General features: G+C 40.3%; 1 protein-coding gene across 1 annotated transcript in view; it reads right to left on the bottom strand.

Annotated features, from left to right (window-relative positions):
• Positions 1-16629, bottom strand: part of polr3b (polymerase (RNA) III (DNA directed) polypeptide B) — a 95219-nt gene that overhangs the window by 48711 nt on the left and 29879 nt on the right. The window contains exons 12-16 of the mRNA XM_043709862.1: positions 14093-14227; positions 11246-11407; positions 10312-10512; positions 5954-6116; positions 3443-3596 (exon numbers count right to left, since the gene is read on the bottom strand). Of these exons, the coding sequence (XP_043565797.1) occupies positions 3443-3596; positions 5954-6116; positions 10312-10512; positions 11246-11407; positions 14093-14227 (815 nt within the window). The remainder of the gene's footprint in view (positions 1-3442; positions 3597-5953; positions 6117-10311; positions 10513-11245; positions 11408-14092; positions 14228-16629) is intronic.

The raw sequence follows: 16629 nt of genomic DNA on the forward strand, positions 1-16629 counted from the left end.
CAATGAGAGATTGCATGAGATTGGAACTATCACGTTACATCAGAACCAACTGTACAAAAACTAACAGTGATGTACATCGGTCTGGTTATCTTAACCAAGGAGACAACGACAGCCAGGAAAGGTGGAAAAAAGAGGATCAGATCATTAGTGATTGCAACTATAATTCTGGACAGGCCAGCAACGCAGAACTTAATTTATTCTTTCATAAGATGTCCCTAAACACCCTTGAACTGAGTGGGTTCAAAGGTTATTTCAGAGGGTAGTTAAACGTCAACCACGTTGCTGTGTGCCAGGGGTTGCACATAGGGCACACCTGGTAAGGATGGCAGGTTTTCTACCTGATAAAAGGACATTAACTAACTAGAGTGGTTTTCCTTTTGGTTGTGTCTCCTGACACTCCCAAAAGATTCACATTGCTCACATGGAAAAGTTCTGTGCATGCATAAACTGGGAAAGCATTTCTCAGAGTAAAAAAAAAAATCATTGTAGGTGCCCAAGTAAGCACAAAGCAAACAAGACAGAATGATGTTGCAGGCAGGGATCCTATCCATGGTGAGACTTGAAACTATGGCCATATCCTTAGCCTGAGCCTCTACATAACTGGCAGAAGTGGGTACTGCAGATGCTGGAGATTACAGTCAAGATTAGTGTGGTGTTGGAAAAGCACAGCAGGTCAGGCAGCATCCGAGGAGCAGGAAAATCGATGTTTCGGGTAAAAGCCCTTCATTAGGAACCCTTTCCTGATGAATGGCTTTTGCCCAAAACGTCGATTTTCCTGGTGCTTGGATGCTGTCTGACCTGCTGTGCTTTTCCAACACCACATTAATCTTGACTCTAGATTACTGGTCCAGTGACATCACCATCTCACTTTAATCACATGCTGCTACTTTCACAACTTCTCATACAGTTGCTTGGTAATAATAATCATTAAACCTTCTGGGGTCAAGTGAGTGACTGAATGGCAGGGTAGATGGGACTGAACAGAACATATTTTTCCTTTACATCTCCACAAAAATAAATCCACAATGCAGGAAGAATTCACTTCTGTGTGAATTCTACCAAGGCAAAGTGAAGGTGTCCCCCACCAGAAGAAAACAGATGTCAGTGGTAGTTATCCCCAATCCCTTATCTCAGCCTTGGTTCCCATTCCTGTCTCTGCTAATGAGGACTTACAACCTTGTCCTTTTCTCTCTCCAGCTCTGCTTCTTAACCAAAAGGCAAAAAAAAAATTTAGTAGTTAGCTCTGCTACTTGACACTTTTTAAACGGTCAATTTTATTAGATATTCATTTAAATTAACCACTTTTTGCTTTGGATTATTTTTTCCCTGAAATTGATATTTACTGTTAGGGCAAAATTTACTTTCTTAAAACATTTTACCAGCTGCCCCCATCACCCATCGAGTGAGAGAAACATTGAAATGTGGCCACCCAAGCTAAAAAGATTGAACAATCCTGTGTTAAAACCAAGTTCAAATCCTTGTTCTAATCTGCATTATACCTTCAAAATTTCAACATCGCCAGTGCAACTTTCATAATCTTCAAATATTTCCAACCTTTTATTTTTAAAAATAGATTGGCTGATGTTCCCAACCCCAAAATGAAATTTTATATTTACTGCTCAAAACCAGATCAGGTAAATGCAAGGGAGACCACAGCCCATCTTTCAGTCAATAGAGAGCACCAGTGAAAATGAGCATACTTGGAAAGGCTTAATGAAAATGAGCAGATTTATGAAAGCGTTTCGGATCTCTGTTTGCAGCGCCTGACATGGGGACATGTATCCCTGCACGCTGTACCACTATCACCGGAGCAACCCTACAAGACAAAGAACGGCATGCAACATCTGATCATCAGCAAGCTCACTATTTGCACAGCGAGCACCAGTACAGAGCAGAAAATAAACAGTAGGTACTCGTATAAAAATAAAGCACAAACACTTCCTCAAGTTTCAATGGGCACATCTTAAAAAGTTAAGTACTGTATCAGAATAATGCAATCCAAGTATAGCATTACAGGATAGGGCAAACAGAAATTCCATTACCTCGCCAACTGTGGAACAAAGTCACAAAACAGAAAGGAATGAGATTTTTCTTTATGAAATAACTTAATAGTATTGAATAGGACTGATAATGCAAATGCAGCATGACGAGTGGGGAAGACATCAAGAATTTAATATTGTCTCTTGCACTTTTATCCATGAAAGAATAAAACAAATAAGTTGTAATGCTCTTGGACACTTCTGAAAAATTAGTCCTGCGTTTGCAATCTAGTTTAGTCTTATTTATATTGTCTCTGGATGCAAGATGTGTAACAATTATTAGGGCCAAAACTTAATTAATGTAGCTTACTGATGCTTTAAACACAAAGTCACAAAGTATCAAGGTCGGAACTACTTATCACCCAGAGCTTTAGCTTGATGAACTGTGAAATGTCAGTAGATGTCCCCAAATGAACAGGTGCTATACATCAAGTAACATTCACAGCATTGAAACAGGCTGTTTATGATGTTGTGTTTCAGATAAGCCTCTTCCTACTGTTCTTTACCTCATCCAAACTGCTCATCTTTCACTTCTTGTCTCTTGAATATATCCAATTTTAACAGTTTCAGTTGTCAATGATGCGAGTTCAGCTACTTATGCTCTAAGCTCGAGAATTCCCATTCTGATCCTGCCTGCCACTCTACACTCTCTCCTTCTTTAAGAGGCTTTTTAAAACATACCCCACTGACCAAACTTTGGATCGCTTGTCTTATACTGCCTCACACAAATCAGAATCTAACTTTTGTTTGCATTATTCACTTCTTGGAGAGAAATGTCTTGGAGTTCCATTTTTTATTATTATGGAATCACATGATAAAGGAGAAGGATATTTGGCTCATTGTGCCTGGAATGGCTCTCGCAAAGGATGATCCAATCAGTCCCACTCACTTTCTTTTTGACCATAGCCCTTCAATTTTTTATTTGGTACCTTAATTAAGTACAAATGCATACGAAAACACAAATAAGTTATCACTGAATCTGCTCTCATCTCAAGCAGTGCATTCCAGATGACCATTTGCCAAGAATAGTAAGAATTTTTCCATTTCTTGATTTCAGATTATTAATACACCTATAAGCATAAATTGCCCAACACAAGCTGCTGCCCCTCTCACACTCTGCACTGCACTTCCTGTGTCCCCAATCCATGGAACAATCACCGCACTTCTATTCTCAAATTCCCTCTTCATGGAAACTCTCCGCGACCTCTCTCTCAATCTTGTCTTGTTTCTCCTTAAATCCGGTGTTATTATTAAAAGCTTTATTAAATAAAATGGGGCAGATTCACACATTGTCGTTGTCTTAGATGAACTGTACGGAATTTGAAGATGCTCTACATGCTACCAACAGGATTAACAGAGCTTTGCCATAAGTTGCTCAAGTGATTAACCAGTGCTTTTAATACCTGCAAAGTCTGCCTCCATCAGAGGAAATATAAACACAGCGATCTGTCAGATTTGTAGAGATAGAAACAAATTCATTGATGTATCCTGCTCGGCGCATCAAACGGAACGTCTTCACCAGTTTCTGATGATCGTGTATCACACCCAAGATGTTACCTTTTGAGGTCAGCACAGAGAGGGAGAGAATACATTAAGATTGTAGGCGTTGAATATAATTACAAAATAGATGCAGGCCATTCAGCCCACTGCAGGTGTGACAACTCTTTGAAAAATCTACTTAACTTAATCCCACTATACCTCCCCATAATTCTAAAAATTAGCCCCGTTCCATACATGCTCAATCATGGAAGTTCCTACAAAGTCAAATTCAACTACTTTCAAGGATTTCCAACCCTAACAAACCTCTGTGCCAAAAAAAAAGACTTCCCATTTCCTTTCTCATTCTTTTTTCAATTATTTTAGACGCCAAATATTTTAGATCAAGTCCCTCTGGTTACTGATCCAGCTGACAAAGGAATAACAAATTGCTTTTTCACACTATCAGAATCCCTCAATTTTCAGTTCCACAATCAGATCTCTATCTAATCTTTTCTACTGAAAGGAGAACAGCTCTAGCTGCTCCGATCTCCCCACATAACTGAAGTTTTTCAACCCCGATATCACCATGGTAAAATTCCCCAACCTATGAGACCCTGACCTCCTCCCTAAAGTGTCATGCTCAGAGATGTTTAAAATATTTCAGCTGAGGCCTCACGAGTAATTCTTAAAACCTTTGCAATTATTTTTATTCAAAATCTCTATTCACAATGCCAGGTATCCCAAAGGCTTTCTTAAGCACCTGATCAGTTTGCCCAGTCGCCTTCAAGGATTTGTAACTTTGTATTTCCTTCTGGCCCTAACATCCCGACCCCTCGGGACAGATGTTCCCTCTACTCTTTCCACTATTCAGAGACTTGGCCAAGATGTTGACAGAGACGTGAAAGGAAATTATCCCGTTGGCCTGAGCACTGTTTTTGTGTTACAGTCATCAACGCCCATGATACGGTAACAGTGGAAGAAATTAAGTCAACACAGAGCGTTCCACTTTCAAAATTATGCAAGATGCCCACGGACGAGGGTGATGTGGTGTAAAGCTCTACCCCTTTTGCAATTGGAGAGGTTTGATGTTCAACAGAGTTATTTCTTTTCATATCTTCTGAATTTCTTCAGACTTTCAAACAAGGAATTTGTTTAACAACTTTAGTCACATTCATGGTCATACAGCATGGAAACAGACCCTTCGGTCCAAACAGTCCATGCCAAACATAATCCCAAACTAAAACTAGTCCCACCTGCTTGCGCTTGGCCCACATCCCTCCAAACATTTCTTATTCACGTACTTATCTAAATGTCCTTTAAACATTCTAATTGTTCATGCATCGACTACTCGAAGTTCATTCCACAGAAAGTTCATTCCAGACACAAACCACTCTGTAAAAAGAATTGCCCCTTGTGTCTTTTTTAAGTCTTTCTCCTCTCACATTAAAAATATGCCCCCTAGTCTTGAAATCCCCCACCCTAGGGAAAACACACTGGCTATTCACCTTAGCTACACCTCTCATGATTTTATAAACCTCAATAAAAGGTCACCTCTCAACCTCCTACAATTCAGTGAAAGTAGTCCCAGCCTATCCAGGCTCTCCTTATAATTCAAACCCTCCATATTCCTGGCAACACCCTGGTAAATCTCTTCTGAACCCTCTCCAGCTTAATAATATCCTTCCTATAACTTTGCTAAAATTTTTGGCTCCTCTTGTTATTTACACAAAAGGAGCAGGAAAACAAAACAAAAAGAGCATTTAACATTAAAAGATCACAATCTGCATAAAATGATTGTTGCCTACTCAATGCAGAAAAAACTCCCCCTACCACAAGCCAAGAAATGCAAAGACAATGAAGGACACTTATCTGTAAAACATTCACATTAAAACAAGCTTTTAATACTAAATACTACGAATAGGCAATAAATGCCCAGATAGAGTGTGTCCAAAGCCATTAGTGAATAAAATACCAGAAGAGCTTATTCTCTCAAACAGCAATCCACTTCCCAAAAACAACATACCATAATAGATGCAAATGTTAACTGAGCTGCCAGAATAATTATTATCACTTTAAAAGAGGAGGGCGTTTAACATCAAAATTTATAGTGGGACTTGGGGAGGCTGCCCTGTCCAGCCCTCATCCTGATGTCAAGCTGCACCTCAGGGAAATATAGCAAAGATATTGGAAATTCAGTCCAGATCCTTACAAAGTTTGAGAAGAGTCACATGCAATGAGTTTGGGACAAATTCGAACTGAAGATCATAAACCATAAAAGTACAATGTTCAGAACAGTCTGGGTAACATTTGTGGATACGTTAGGTGTTCTATGGCATAAGCCATGTGTTAGCCTTTTTAGTAAGTCCCCTATGAACTCATACTGATTGTAAATATATTCAGCTTGAATGAACAGAACCAAGTTAAGAGTTGCTTACCATTTAGAAATACAATGAACACACTTGGATATGACAGTTCTTCCCCACAGAGCAGATTTACATCTTCGACACCAAGATTAAAGGCGAGTTTAATTATGGGGCCATCTTCCATATCTGTTGTGATGTGGGTCATCAAAGCCAGATTTTTCACCAAACCGCAAGCCTGCATTTACAGCAGAAACAAAGGCCATGATGTTACAACGGAAACTACAAATTGTTCACTTGCACTGTGAAGAGAGGCAGGCCTGATCCAGGATAAAAATATTTTACCACTTGGACTATAGCAGAGTTCAGGAAAATTCAAGCCCCTCACACCTCTAAGTGAGTAGTCTTGATGGTTAAATTTAAAATCCCATTCTTAAAAACGGAGTAGGTCTCAAAATGAAGAACTGTTATAGGGATGGGTTGAATGTTGAATCATTATTGGATTCTGTAATGAGGGGAGTTAAAAATGTGGATACCTGTTGTAGGAAAACAAATCAGAGCAAAAATTATGAATTCAGGTGACAGGCCACAGTTTTCCAATGAGGATGGAATTTAGTTAAGTACGTAATGGAAAGATATGTTAATAAGGTGACAAAGCTGCTGAGAGTGATGTTTCTTGGTCTGGTGGTAATACAAAACTGTGAGCAGGACTCAGGTTGCAAAGTGATATAGATAGGACAACTGAAAATTGAATGGGCAACACAGTGGCAGTTGGAATATAATGTCGGGCAGTAAAAGGTTATTCACCTTAGTTGTTAGAAATCGAAAATTACAATGTTTTAAGATGTGAAATTTGGAACAGTTGTTTTTTGGAGGGATGTAGATGTACTTGTACAAGGAACATAAAACAGGCATGCAGGTGTAGCAAGCAATGAAGAAGCTAAATGACACATTAGCCTTTAATTGCAAGGGGACTGGAGTACAATTGGGTATATGGTGAAAAACAAGATTCTTAGGGGCTTGACAGGATGCAAGTCACGCGGACAAGTGTTTCCCCACATGGGAATGTCTAGGACCAGATGGCATGTTCTGAAAGTAAAGGGTTACCCATTTTAAGAGAGTTGAAAAGGAATTTCTTCTTTCAAATTCTTTACCACACAGAGGGGTGAAGAGCTGGGTTGATATGTATATTAAGGGTTGAAATTGACAGTTTTAATCAGTAAGGGAATCAAAGGTTAAAGGGGAAATGGCAGCAAAGTGAATTAAAAATCAGATCAGCTATGACAGCTTTGATGAGCAGAGCAAAATCAATGGGCCGAATGGCCTACTTTCTGCTCCTGAGTCTTATGGTCTAAAAATAAGAAATCTTAAAATCACCACAAAGGTGGTGTCACAGAGGATTATCATGTTTGGACTGTTCTTCCTCAGAGAGCGCTGGATAAATTCAATATTCGTTCATTGAACAAATTCAAGGCAGAGTCCGGCAGATACACGACTGACAAGCGAGTTAAGGGTTGTGGGGCTAGATCGGAAAGTGTAGTTAAAGGTCAAAATCAGATCAACCAAGATCTATTGAATGAGTCAGCAGGCTTCAGAGAGCAAGTGTCATATTCATGTTGCTAATTTTCAGGATCTTGTGTTTTTATGATGACACAGTGTACAGTTTTGATTTCAATATCCAAGGAAGGAGATTTTTATATTGAAGACCCTAAGAGAACAGGGATGTATTTTGTTGAAAGGCTGACTAAATTGGATCTTTATTCCTCTAAACCCCAGCAAGTAAGAGGCAATTGTACTGGAAAACATAAGCTTCTGAAGGGGTTTTACAGAATTTACACTGAATCACTGGTTGACTTTGGAGAATCTAGAACACAGCATAGATTTATACAACACAGGAACAGACTCTTTAGTCTAACTCATCAGACATCCTAAAATGATCTAGTCTCATTTGCCAGCATTTGGCATATTATCCCTCTAAACCCCCCATGTGTCTGTCCAGATGCTTTTTAAATGTTGTAATTGTACCTGCCTCCATCATCATCTCTTTCCATACGTGCAACACCCCCTGCATGAAGAAGTTTCCCCCAGGTCCCCTTAAGTTTTTCCCCTAACATCTTAAACCTCTGCCCTCTAGCTTCGGATTCCCCTACCCTGGGAAAAAAACCTTGGCTATTCACCCTATCCATGCTCCTCATGATTAATTAAACCTCAGTAAAGGTCACCCCTCAGCCTCAGAGGCTCCAGGGGAAAAAAAAAGCCCCAGCCTATTTAGCCTTTGACTTGGCCCAAACTCTCAGACCTCAGCACCATCCTGTAAGTCTTTCCTGAACCCTTGCAAGGTTGACAACATCTTTCCTATAGCAAGGAGATCAGAATTGAATGCAGTATTCCAAAAGTGGCCTCACCAAGCAGCACAGTCTCAAAAGAAGGTCAATGTCAAAGGTGAAGAGATATTTCTGAACCCAAAAAGGTAGTGAATCTTTGGAATTCTTTACCCTATGGATTGTGGATGTTTCATTGCTGGAAATATTTAAGGCTGCTTTTAAATCTGTCTGGGATTCAAGGGATAAACTGGGAAGGTGGAGTTTAAGCTAATGGCCAGTCAAATCCGCCAGGGTATTTTTAAGGATGTTCCTTGTAACAAAGGAAAACACTGGATGTGGCTTATATGGATTTTCAGTAGGTTTTTGCTGAGGACCTGTGCAGAAATTTAGAACATATGGGAGTGGGGTTAAGAGAGTGAGAGAGACAGAGGGTGAGAGAGAGACACACACAGAGGGTGAGAGAGAGAGATACAGAGGGTGAGAGAGATAGTGTTTTTAAAAAATTGATTTGAGATGTATGAATCACTGCCAGTCCATGTGCTGTAGGCAGACCCACAAATGCCATTAGAGATGGAATTCCAGGATTTTGATCTAATGACACTGAAGGAATGGCAACGTCAAACTGGGAAGGTGGAGTTTAAGCTAATGGCCAGTCAAATCTGCCAGGGTATTTTTAAGGATGTTTCTTGTAACGAAGGAAAACACTGGATGTGGCTTATATGAATTTTCAGTAGGTTCAAGTCAGGACGGTGAATGGCTTTGAGATCTGGTTATGGTGTTCCCATGAAACTAGTGCCTTTGTCCTTCTAGATAGCAATGATCATGGGTTTAGAAGGTGCTGCCTAAGGGTCTTTGATGAATTTCTGCAGTGCATTTTGCAAATCTCATTCCCAGGATGGCAGGGTATTTACAGCAGAGTACTGCAAGGGTCAAAGCTGGTCACAATCTATATCAATGATTTGGATGTGGGGAACATTTGCAATATTTCCAAATTTTGGATGTAGGTTTGCTCACTGAGCTGGAAGGTTCGTTTTCAGACGTTTTGTCACCATAATAGGTAACATCTTCAGTGAGCCTCCAAGTGAAGCACTGGTGGTGGAGCCCTCTTTCTATTTATATGTTTGAGTTTCCTTGGGTTGGTGATGTCATTTCCTATGGTGATGTCATTTCCTGTTCTGCCAGGGAGTGGTACATGGGATCCAAGTCAGTGTTTGTTGATAGAGTTCCGGTTGGAATGCCATGCTTCTAGGAATTCTTGTGCGTGTCTCAGTTTGGCTTGTCTTAGGATGGATGTGTCATCCCAGTTGAAGTAGTGTCCTTCCTCAACTGTATCTATCAACAAACACATTGACTTGGATTCCATCTACCACCCTCTGAGAAAAAGAACAGGAAGTGATATCACCATAGGAAATGATGTCACCACAGGAAATGATATTACCAACCCAAGGAAACTCAAACATACAAACAGAAAGCGGGCTACACCACCAATGCTTCATTCAGAGGCTCACTGAAGATTTTACCTAGTATGGTGACGAAACCTCTGAAAACAAACCTTCCAGCTCAGCGAGCAAACCTACATCCAGACTTAACCTGAGCTATAAATCTTCTCAAAAACTAGTTATTTCCAAAATTTGCTGCTGCCACTAAACTAGGTGAGAATGGGAATTGTGAAGACCACCACAAGCAAGTTCCAAGCAAAACTCATTGGACAGGCTAAGTGAAAGGACAAGAACATGGCTGAAGGAATCAGTGTGAAGTTATCCACTTTGATAGGAAAAGCAACGTTGTGGGTCTACCTGCAGCAAATGGACTGAAGCAATTCAAGAAAACAGCTCATTATCACTTTCTCAAGGGCATCTAGGTACGGATAATAAATGTATACAGTCCATGTAATCATTGAATTTTAACTCTCAGCAGGTGACCATTTGATCCAGTGTGCTTGTGCCAGCTCACTGAAAGGGCACGATACAACGATTCACATACCCCTACTCTTTCCCCTGTAAATTGCTACCCTGTAAGCATTGTTGATAATATTGCATTCACAATTTCAGTTGAATGGGAATTTTTCATATAACACAGGTTTAAAAATCTCAAAGATGGAATATTTACCTCTCCTTCAGGTGTGTCTGATGGGCACAGCATCCCCCATTGTGATGGCTGAAGCGATCTGGGACCACTCACTTTTCTCGTCTTTTCAAACTGAGAGGAGATCCTGGTCATCATACCCAGGGCAGCAATATAAGACAAACGAGACAGCACCTGAGTAACACCCTGACGGTCCATTTTGAATCTTTTGAGAGACCAATTCCCCTACAAGAAATTAAATAGTGGGAACACTTCGAGAATTGTACCATTTAGGCAAAATTCCTAAACAAGGCACCAGTTAGGGAAGAAGCAAGAAAATTTTATTCAAATATAAAAAGACAATGTAATGTTGCATGAAACAGCTCTTTCAATAATCGTAGATAATTGCTCAGGAAAAGAATAGTGCATGTAAAAAGATCCAGAACACATTCAAGCTTATGTTTCAGGGCCCACTAGCAAGTCTGCTGTCACTCTTACCCTCTCTCCCAGAATTACAACAGGGCTCCCCTTGTCTTCATTTTCTGCCATTTTCCCTACCTCCAAGGTTTTTAATGTATGTTCAATTTAATATACTCTTTGCTGCTTACAACGGGGTCTCCTCAATAGTGGGAGACCGCTTTGCAGAACACTCCCATTCAATCCGCAAGCATGACCCTGACTTTCCTTTTAGTACCATTTTAATTCATTACCTTACTCTGACACTAACATTTCAGTCCTTAGTCTTTTGCATTGTTCTAGGGAAGTTCAATGAAAGCTTGAAGAACAGCATCTCACCTTTCAATTAGTCACTTTATAGCCTTTCAATCTCAACATTACACTTCACAACTAAGCTGTAAAGTTCCTCTGCCCATTTGGTTTGATTTTCATTGCACATTCTGCTTTCTATCTTAATTTATTTGAGAAATAAAACAAAACTGAAAGAATTACAGGTCAACCGCAAAGGAACACAAATGCTTACGGTTGATATGGCATTAACCATGCCATTAGTGATCTGGTCTTGCCGCATGTGCTTCACAACATCAAACTGGGCTGCCCGCTGCTTGGGAATAATCTGGTCAGCAATCTTCTTCAGCTCAGAATTGAACTTTTTGAACAAATCTTCAAAAAGCAGAGACAGAAGCTGTAGAACAGAAGAGGAAGGAATGAAAGCAGAGCTAGAGCTTTTTAGGAGAGGGGGAATGAAGAGTCCACGATAACATTCATATTAGGTTTACTTTTGGTTTCCATAAATCTGGTACGCTTTAGAAATAATTAGTTCATCTGCAAACAGCTAGTCAATGGTATTAACATACATGAAAAACAATTACATATTTAATATAGAAATTAAAATATCCATCGCTAATTAGCTTAATGTCAGGGAATTCTAATTAGGTACCTCGAGATCCTCTATTTATCTTTGAAACCTTCCGAGTGCCAATTCTCTTTTCACATAACCTAGTTGTGAATTTAAAGACAGGAGGGCAGATTTAATTACATTAGTGGAGTGGGGAGGATTAGACAATCTCCAAAGTCAACGTTTTATTCTTTTGTCACTGGGGAAATCCCTTGCTTTCCAGGGTGCCCTGATTTTGGGACCATTCCATATCTCTCACCAACAAAGCGAGCAGCATTAAGACAAAAACTGCTGGCAAAGAATAGGGAAATGCTGAGGAAATAATGAACACATTAAAAAAACACAGAATATTAAGGTGAAAGATTAAGCCAGAAAACTGGCAGGTTCTACAAACATCTCCACTGGCTCCAAGCCTATCAAATCTCTAGTGGTGAAGGACTTAAGGCAGGACTATGGAATTAGGCTCACTGTTAGCTGCCCTACTCTTATCTACAAGCTAATGCAGATTCTGATTTGCTCCATCCCATGTGGTCTGGAATTAAAACTCATTGTCTCTATAATTTTGAACACAGCATCCTTTATTCCATTACATTCCCAATATAGAAGCAATGCCTCCCTCTTTGGGTTATTCAGTATCATCTCACAACCCAATTTTCTCAAATGCACTTCTGTAATCTAACTTCAAAATGACAACGTCTAGATATTTTAAAATCCACTGTCACACTGAAAATCATTAAGAGTTTAAACAGAGATATAATTCAGAAGTTGCACCAGTGTACATAGGAATGAAACATCGAGCAGACTAGGTTTTTGGGGGGGGGGGGGGGGGGTTACATTTTAAACAGGGGTCTCCCTCTGAGAAGGTCATGACTCTTTGGATTTTCCTTCCCCAGAGAGCAGTGGAGAAAGTCAATGAATATTTTTAAGACAGAGACAGATATATTCTCAGCCAACATGGGAGTCAGAAGCTATCACGGGTAAATGGAAACACGGAGTCGAGGCCACAGTCAGATCAAATATGGTCTAGTTGAACAACAGAGCAGGTTTGAGGGATTAAATGGCTATTTCTGCTTCTAATTTGTGTGTTCCTATTTAGCCAAACTGAATTCAAATAAACTACAGCCAAAGAATTCTTAGTGTGACTATTTTATATTTATTGACAAAACACATGTAAAATCCCATTACCTTCAACATCTGATTTGATTGTCACAACATTACATCTTAATTATTGTATTCCACCTTCTTTTTTATATTATATGGTTTTGTTAGGTCGATTGAGAAATGGAAGTTGGCCATGGTACCAGGAATAATTCTCCTGCTCCTATGCAATGGCTCTATTAGATCTTAAACAGAGCCTCAGTTTAATATCTCATCCAAAGACAGCACTACCAAAGTGCAGTGCTCCCTCAGTCTCACACTGGAGTCTTAGTCTTGATTATCACATGCTTAAGTCCAAGAATAGGACTTGAACCTGGGACTTTGTGGTTCAGAGGGAAGAGTACTATCCACTGAGCCGTAGCTGACACACTTCTCTCAGGGTTTGATTTCTTTTGGGTATATACCTTACATGGTCGAGCATGAAGAGACAGGGGGTGAGGCAGAAATGAGAGAGAGGAGCAGACTTGAAATCTTACACTCTAATCTCTGCCAGGGAGACAGGTGACTGTTTCTCAACAGGACTAAGAAGTCCGATTCCTTAATATTTACATTTTCAATGTTTCTATTTCACTGAAACTGGTGATCACACAATAGAGGTGCTGGCAAGGTAGGGAAGCAGGGGAGAGAAGTGATGAGAATCAGACTGGAGTGTGTCAGGTCAACAGAAAATGGCCTGGTGATAAATCAGGTTTGGAGTGTAATGGGGTGGGGGGAGGAACAAAATTGTGGCCTACTGGGAAGGGGAATACAACATTGGCTTGTTGCAGAGGATTATGGATTCTGTTGAGGGACTCTGTGTGGCTACACCAGGTTGTTCGGCAGAACATTTATATAGTGCGCAAAATAAAATGACTCTTTTCCCTTACATAGTATTTACACTACAGAAACGGGCTATTCAGCCCATTGGGTCCATACTAGCATACTGAGGAAAAACAGGAGAAAATATGACAATTTTGAAGAACAGGACTTTTATCTCAACCCAAGGCCATAATGTAAAAGTGACCTGATATAAATTGATGCAGTGTAACAAACTGATACCTCAAGACTTTCTCAACATGGCTCAAACCCGACTTGAAGAACAAGTGTAACGCTTCTACCTTTTACACTGCTTGGCCCCAAATGGAGCTGTCAATTCATGCAGAGCATTAGCACACTGAGCTCGGCCCTCATCTTGAACCCCCAGTTTATGGGACCAATTGGACTAGAGGAATCAATGGTTGCATTACACAAAAGATTATCCAAACAGGAATGGGAGAATAATGGTTACTTGATAGAAAAAGGTTAAAGGGAAGAGAGATGAGGAATCAAACTCACCTGCCCAGCCAGCTCCAAACGCTTGTTACCGTAATAATCTCTGTCATCGACTTTGTTAGCCCCTTGGGCTAGAATCACCCTGCGTACCATCACGGCAGTATAAATACACTTTGCACGGAAGTTGAATTCTTTGACCTACAGGAGAAGAACAAGCTTTTGTTTTAAGGTACCCTCTGTAAGCTTCAAACACTTTAGAACCAACGAGTTGCATGTGAAGTGCCATCCGTGTTGAAAACCAATTGAAAGACAGCAGGTAGAATGAATCATGAAGGAAGCCATTTAGTGTATGCGTGTGTGCTAGCCTTTTAAACACGTGATCAATTAGTCCCATTCCTCTTTTCCTCTTAACCTTGGAAATTATTCCCCTGGATTCATTTATGAATTTCCTCTTAAAAACTACTGAATCTGCTTCCACTGCCCATTCTGAAGGATCATAGGTCATGGGGTAAATAGAAACTCCTGTCGCTCTGGGCTGGTCCTCTCACCAACTGCTTTTAAAGGAGTCTCCTCTGATTACCAATCCCAGCAACCACTGGAAACAATACCTCCCCATTTACTTTATAAGAAGCTCTGTTTTTATTTAGAGGTGGAATGCTAATTAGGATGGCTGACAGCACTCTTATACTGAGGCACAGCCTCTGATAATTTAGAACGGCTCACTACACACTGGCAAACTTCACCATGGGTCTTTCAAGCAATGGTCAGGGACAAAAAAAAATTCTACAGAGCTGCATATAGGGTCAACAGCAATATTTACAACTCATTGTAGAGAGCTCTACACATCCCTCATCCCATGAAATGTATCTGCGTGGAATCTGACTGCATCTAACAGTTTGTCAAAAGTTTGCTCGCCAAAGGCCTGGTTAGGTTCTGACCAGCACTTTTGATGTCAGCACTTAGCACTAAGGAAATACAAGTTGTTTTAAGAATCCCCACAAATGACTTTCAGACAGTATGAAACAGAACGCTGGAGAAAATCAGCAGGTATGGCAGCCTCTGTGGAGAAAAACAGTTAACATTTTAAACCTGGTATGACTTCTTCGGAACTGAATTTGAACATGAAATTTGACACCAAGCCACTTAAGTACATATGAGTCCAGGTGACCAAAAGCTTTGTTAAAGAGGTAGATTTTAAGGGCAAATTAAAGGAGGAAAAAGGTTTATGAGAAGGAAATAATACCAGGGTCAGCAATGATAGTCAAGAACGTACAAGACGTCAGAATTAGACACATGCAGAGATCTCAGGGTTGTAGGGCTGAAAGGAATGAGAGAGATAGGGGGAAAGCCAAGGAGAGATTTGCATATGAAGATTTAGGTGGCATGGTAGCTCAATGGTTAGCACTGTGGCCTCACAGTGCCAGGAACCCGGATTCAATTCCAGCCTCGGGCGACTGTGCAGAGTTTGCCTATTCTCCACATGTTTGCAGGGTGCTCCAGTTTCCTCCCAAAAATACGCAAGTCAGGTGGACTGGCCATGCTAAATTGCTTGTAGTGTTAGGTGCATTAGTCAGAGGGAAATGGGTAGGTAGGTTACTCTCTGGAGGGTCGGTGTGCAACTGTTGGGCCAAATGGCCCGTTTCCATACTGTAGGAAATCTAGTCTTTAAAAAAAAACACTCAAATCAGGATACTTCCAGAGGGAGAACCAACGTAGGTCAGCAAGCTGATGGTGAACCTGATTTGACGCAAGTTAGAAAAGGGCAACAGAGCTTTGGATTGTCACATTTAGGAGGTAGAAGGTAGCAGGTCAATCAAGAACATATTAAAATAACCAAGTCTATCAAAACACGGCTGAAGGTCTCAGTAGACGATCTAAAACCAACTGTTGACTGACGCTATCAGCTGCAGAATGGCTGTTTTATACTACAGCTGCCCTTTGCTGTGGAAAAAAAGGGCACTACAGACAACTGTGTGCCTGCTTCTGACTGCTGACCTTGGCAGGTACTCATCAACAAAAGGACATTCAGCATTATTAATGATACACCAAAGGAATACCATCAGAATTTGAGGGCTAGATCATCCGAAGAGATTACTGTGGGAATGGAAGGGCTGCATTGACTCCAAAGTCTTTTATCCAGCCTGAAATTTGCTTTCGGGTTACTATACATTCATTTAAGCAAATGAAGCAGTGATAAAAACGATCCACCAACTAAGATGCTGCTGACCTCATGAAGTTTAAGACAATATAAGCTCATTTCAAAAGGTCTTTTAAAAAAAGAGTTCTTCCTTTACTTAAGTTGCAATGAGTAAGTGCAGGATCATTTTAATTGGTTAACTAGAGTCTGCTGTTGATTGTTAATAGAATGGGTAACTATAGGAACATTTGTTACATTACAGAACTGCCCGCAATGTGAAAGGAAACAGCTTCAGCACTAGAATCATTCAAATAGCTTTTGTTTCACTGACTCCAAATAAAAACAGCTGTACGCACTGTTATAAGAGATTAAAACGTCGACACAAATATATATATAATACATATTGAGAGAGAGAGTGAGAGAGAGAGTGAGAGAGAGAGTGAGAGAGAGAGTGAGAGAGAGA

This window comes from Chiloscyllium plagiosum, chromosome 19 (assembly GCF_004010195.1).
Source record: "Chiloscyllium plagiosum isolate BGI_BamShark_2017 chromosome 19, ASM401019v2, whole genome shotgun sequence".
NCBI classification, from domain to species: Eukaryota; Metazoa; Chordata; class Chondrichthyes; order Orectolobiformes; family Hemiscylliidae; genus Chiloscyllium; species Chiloscyllium plagiosum.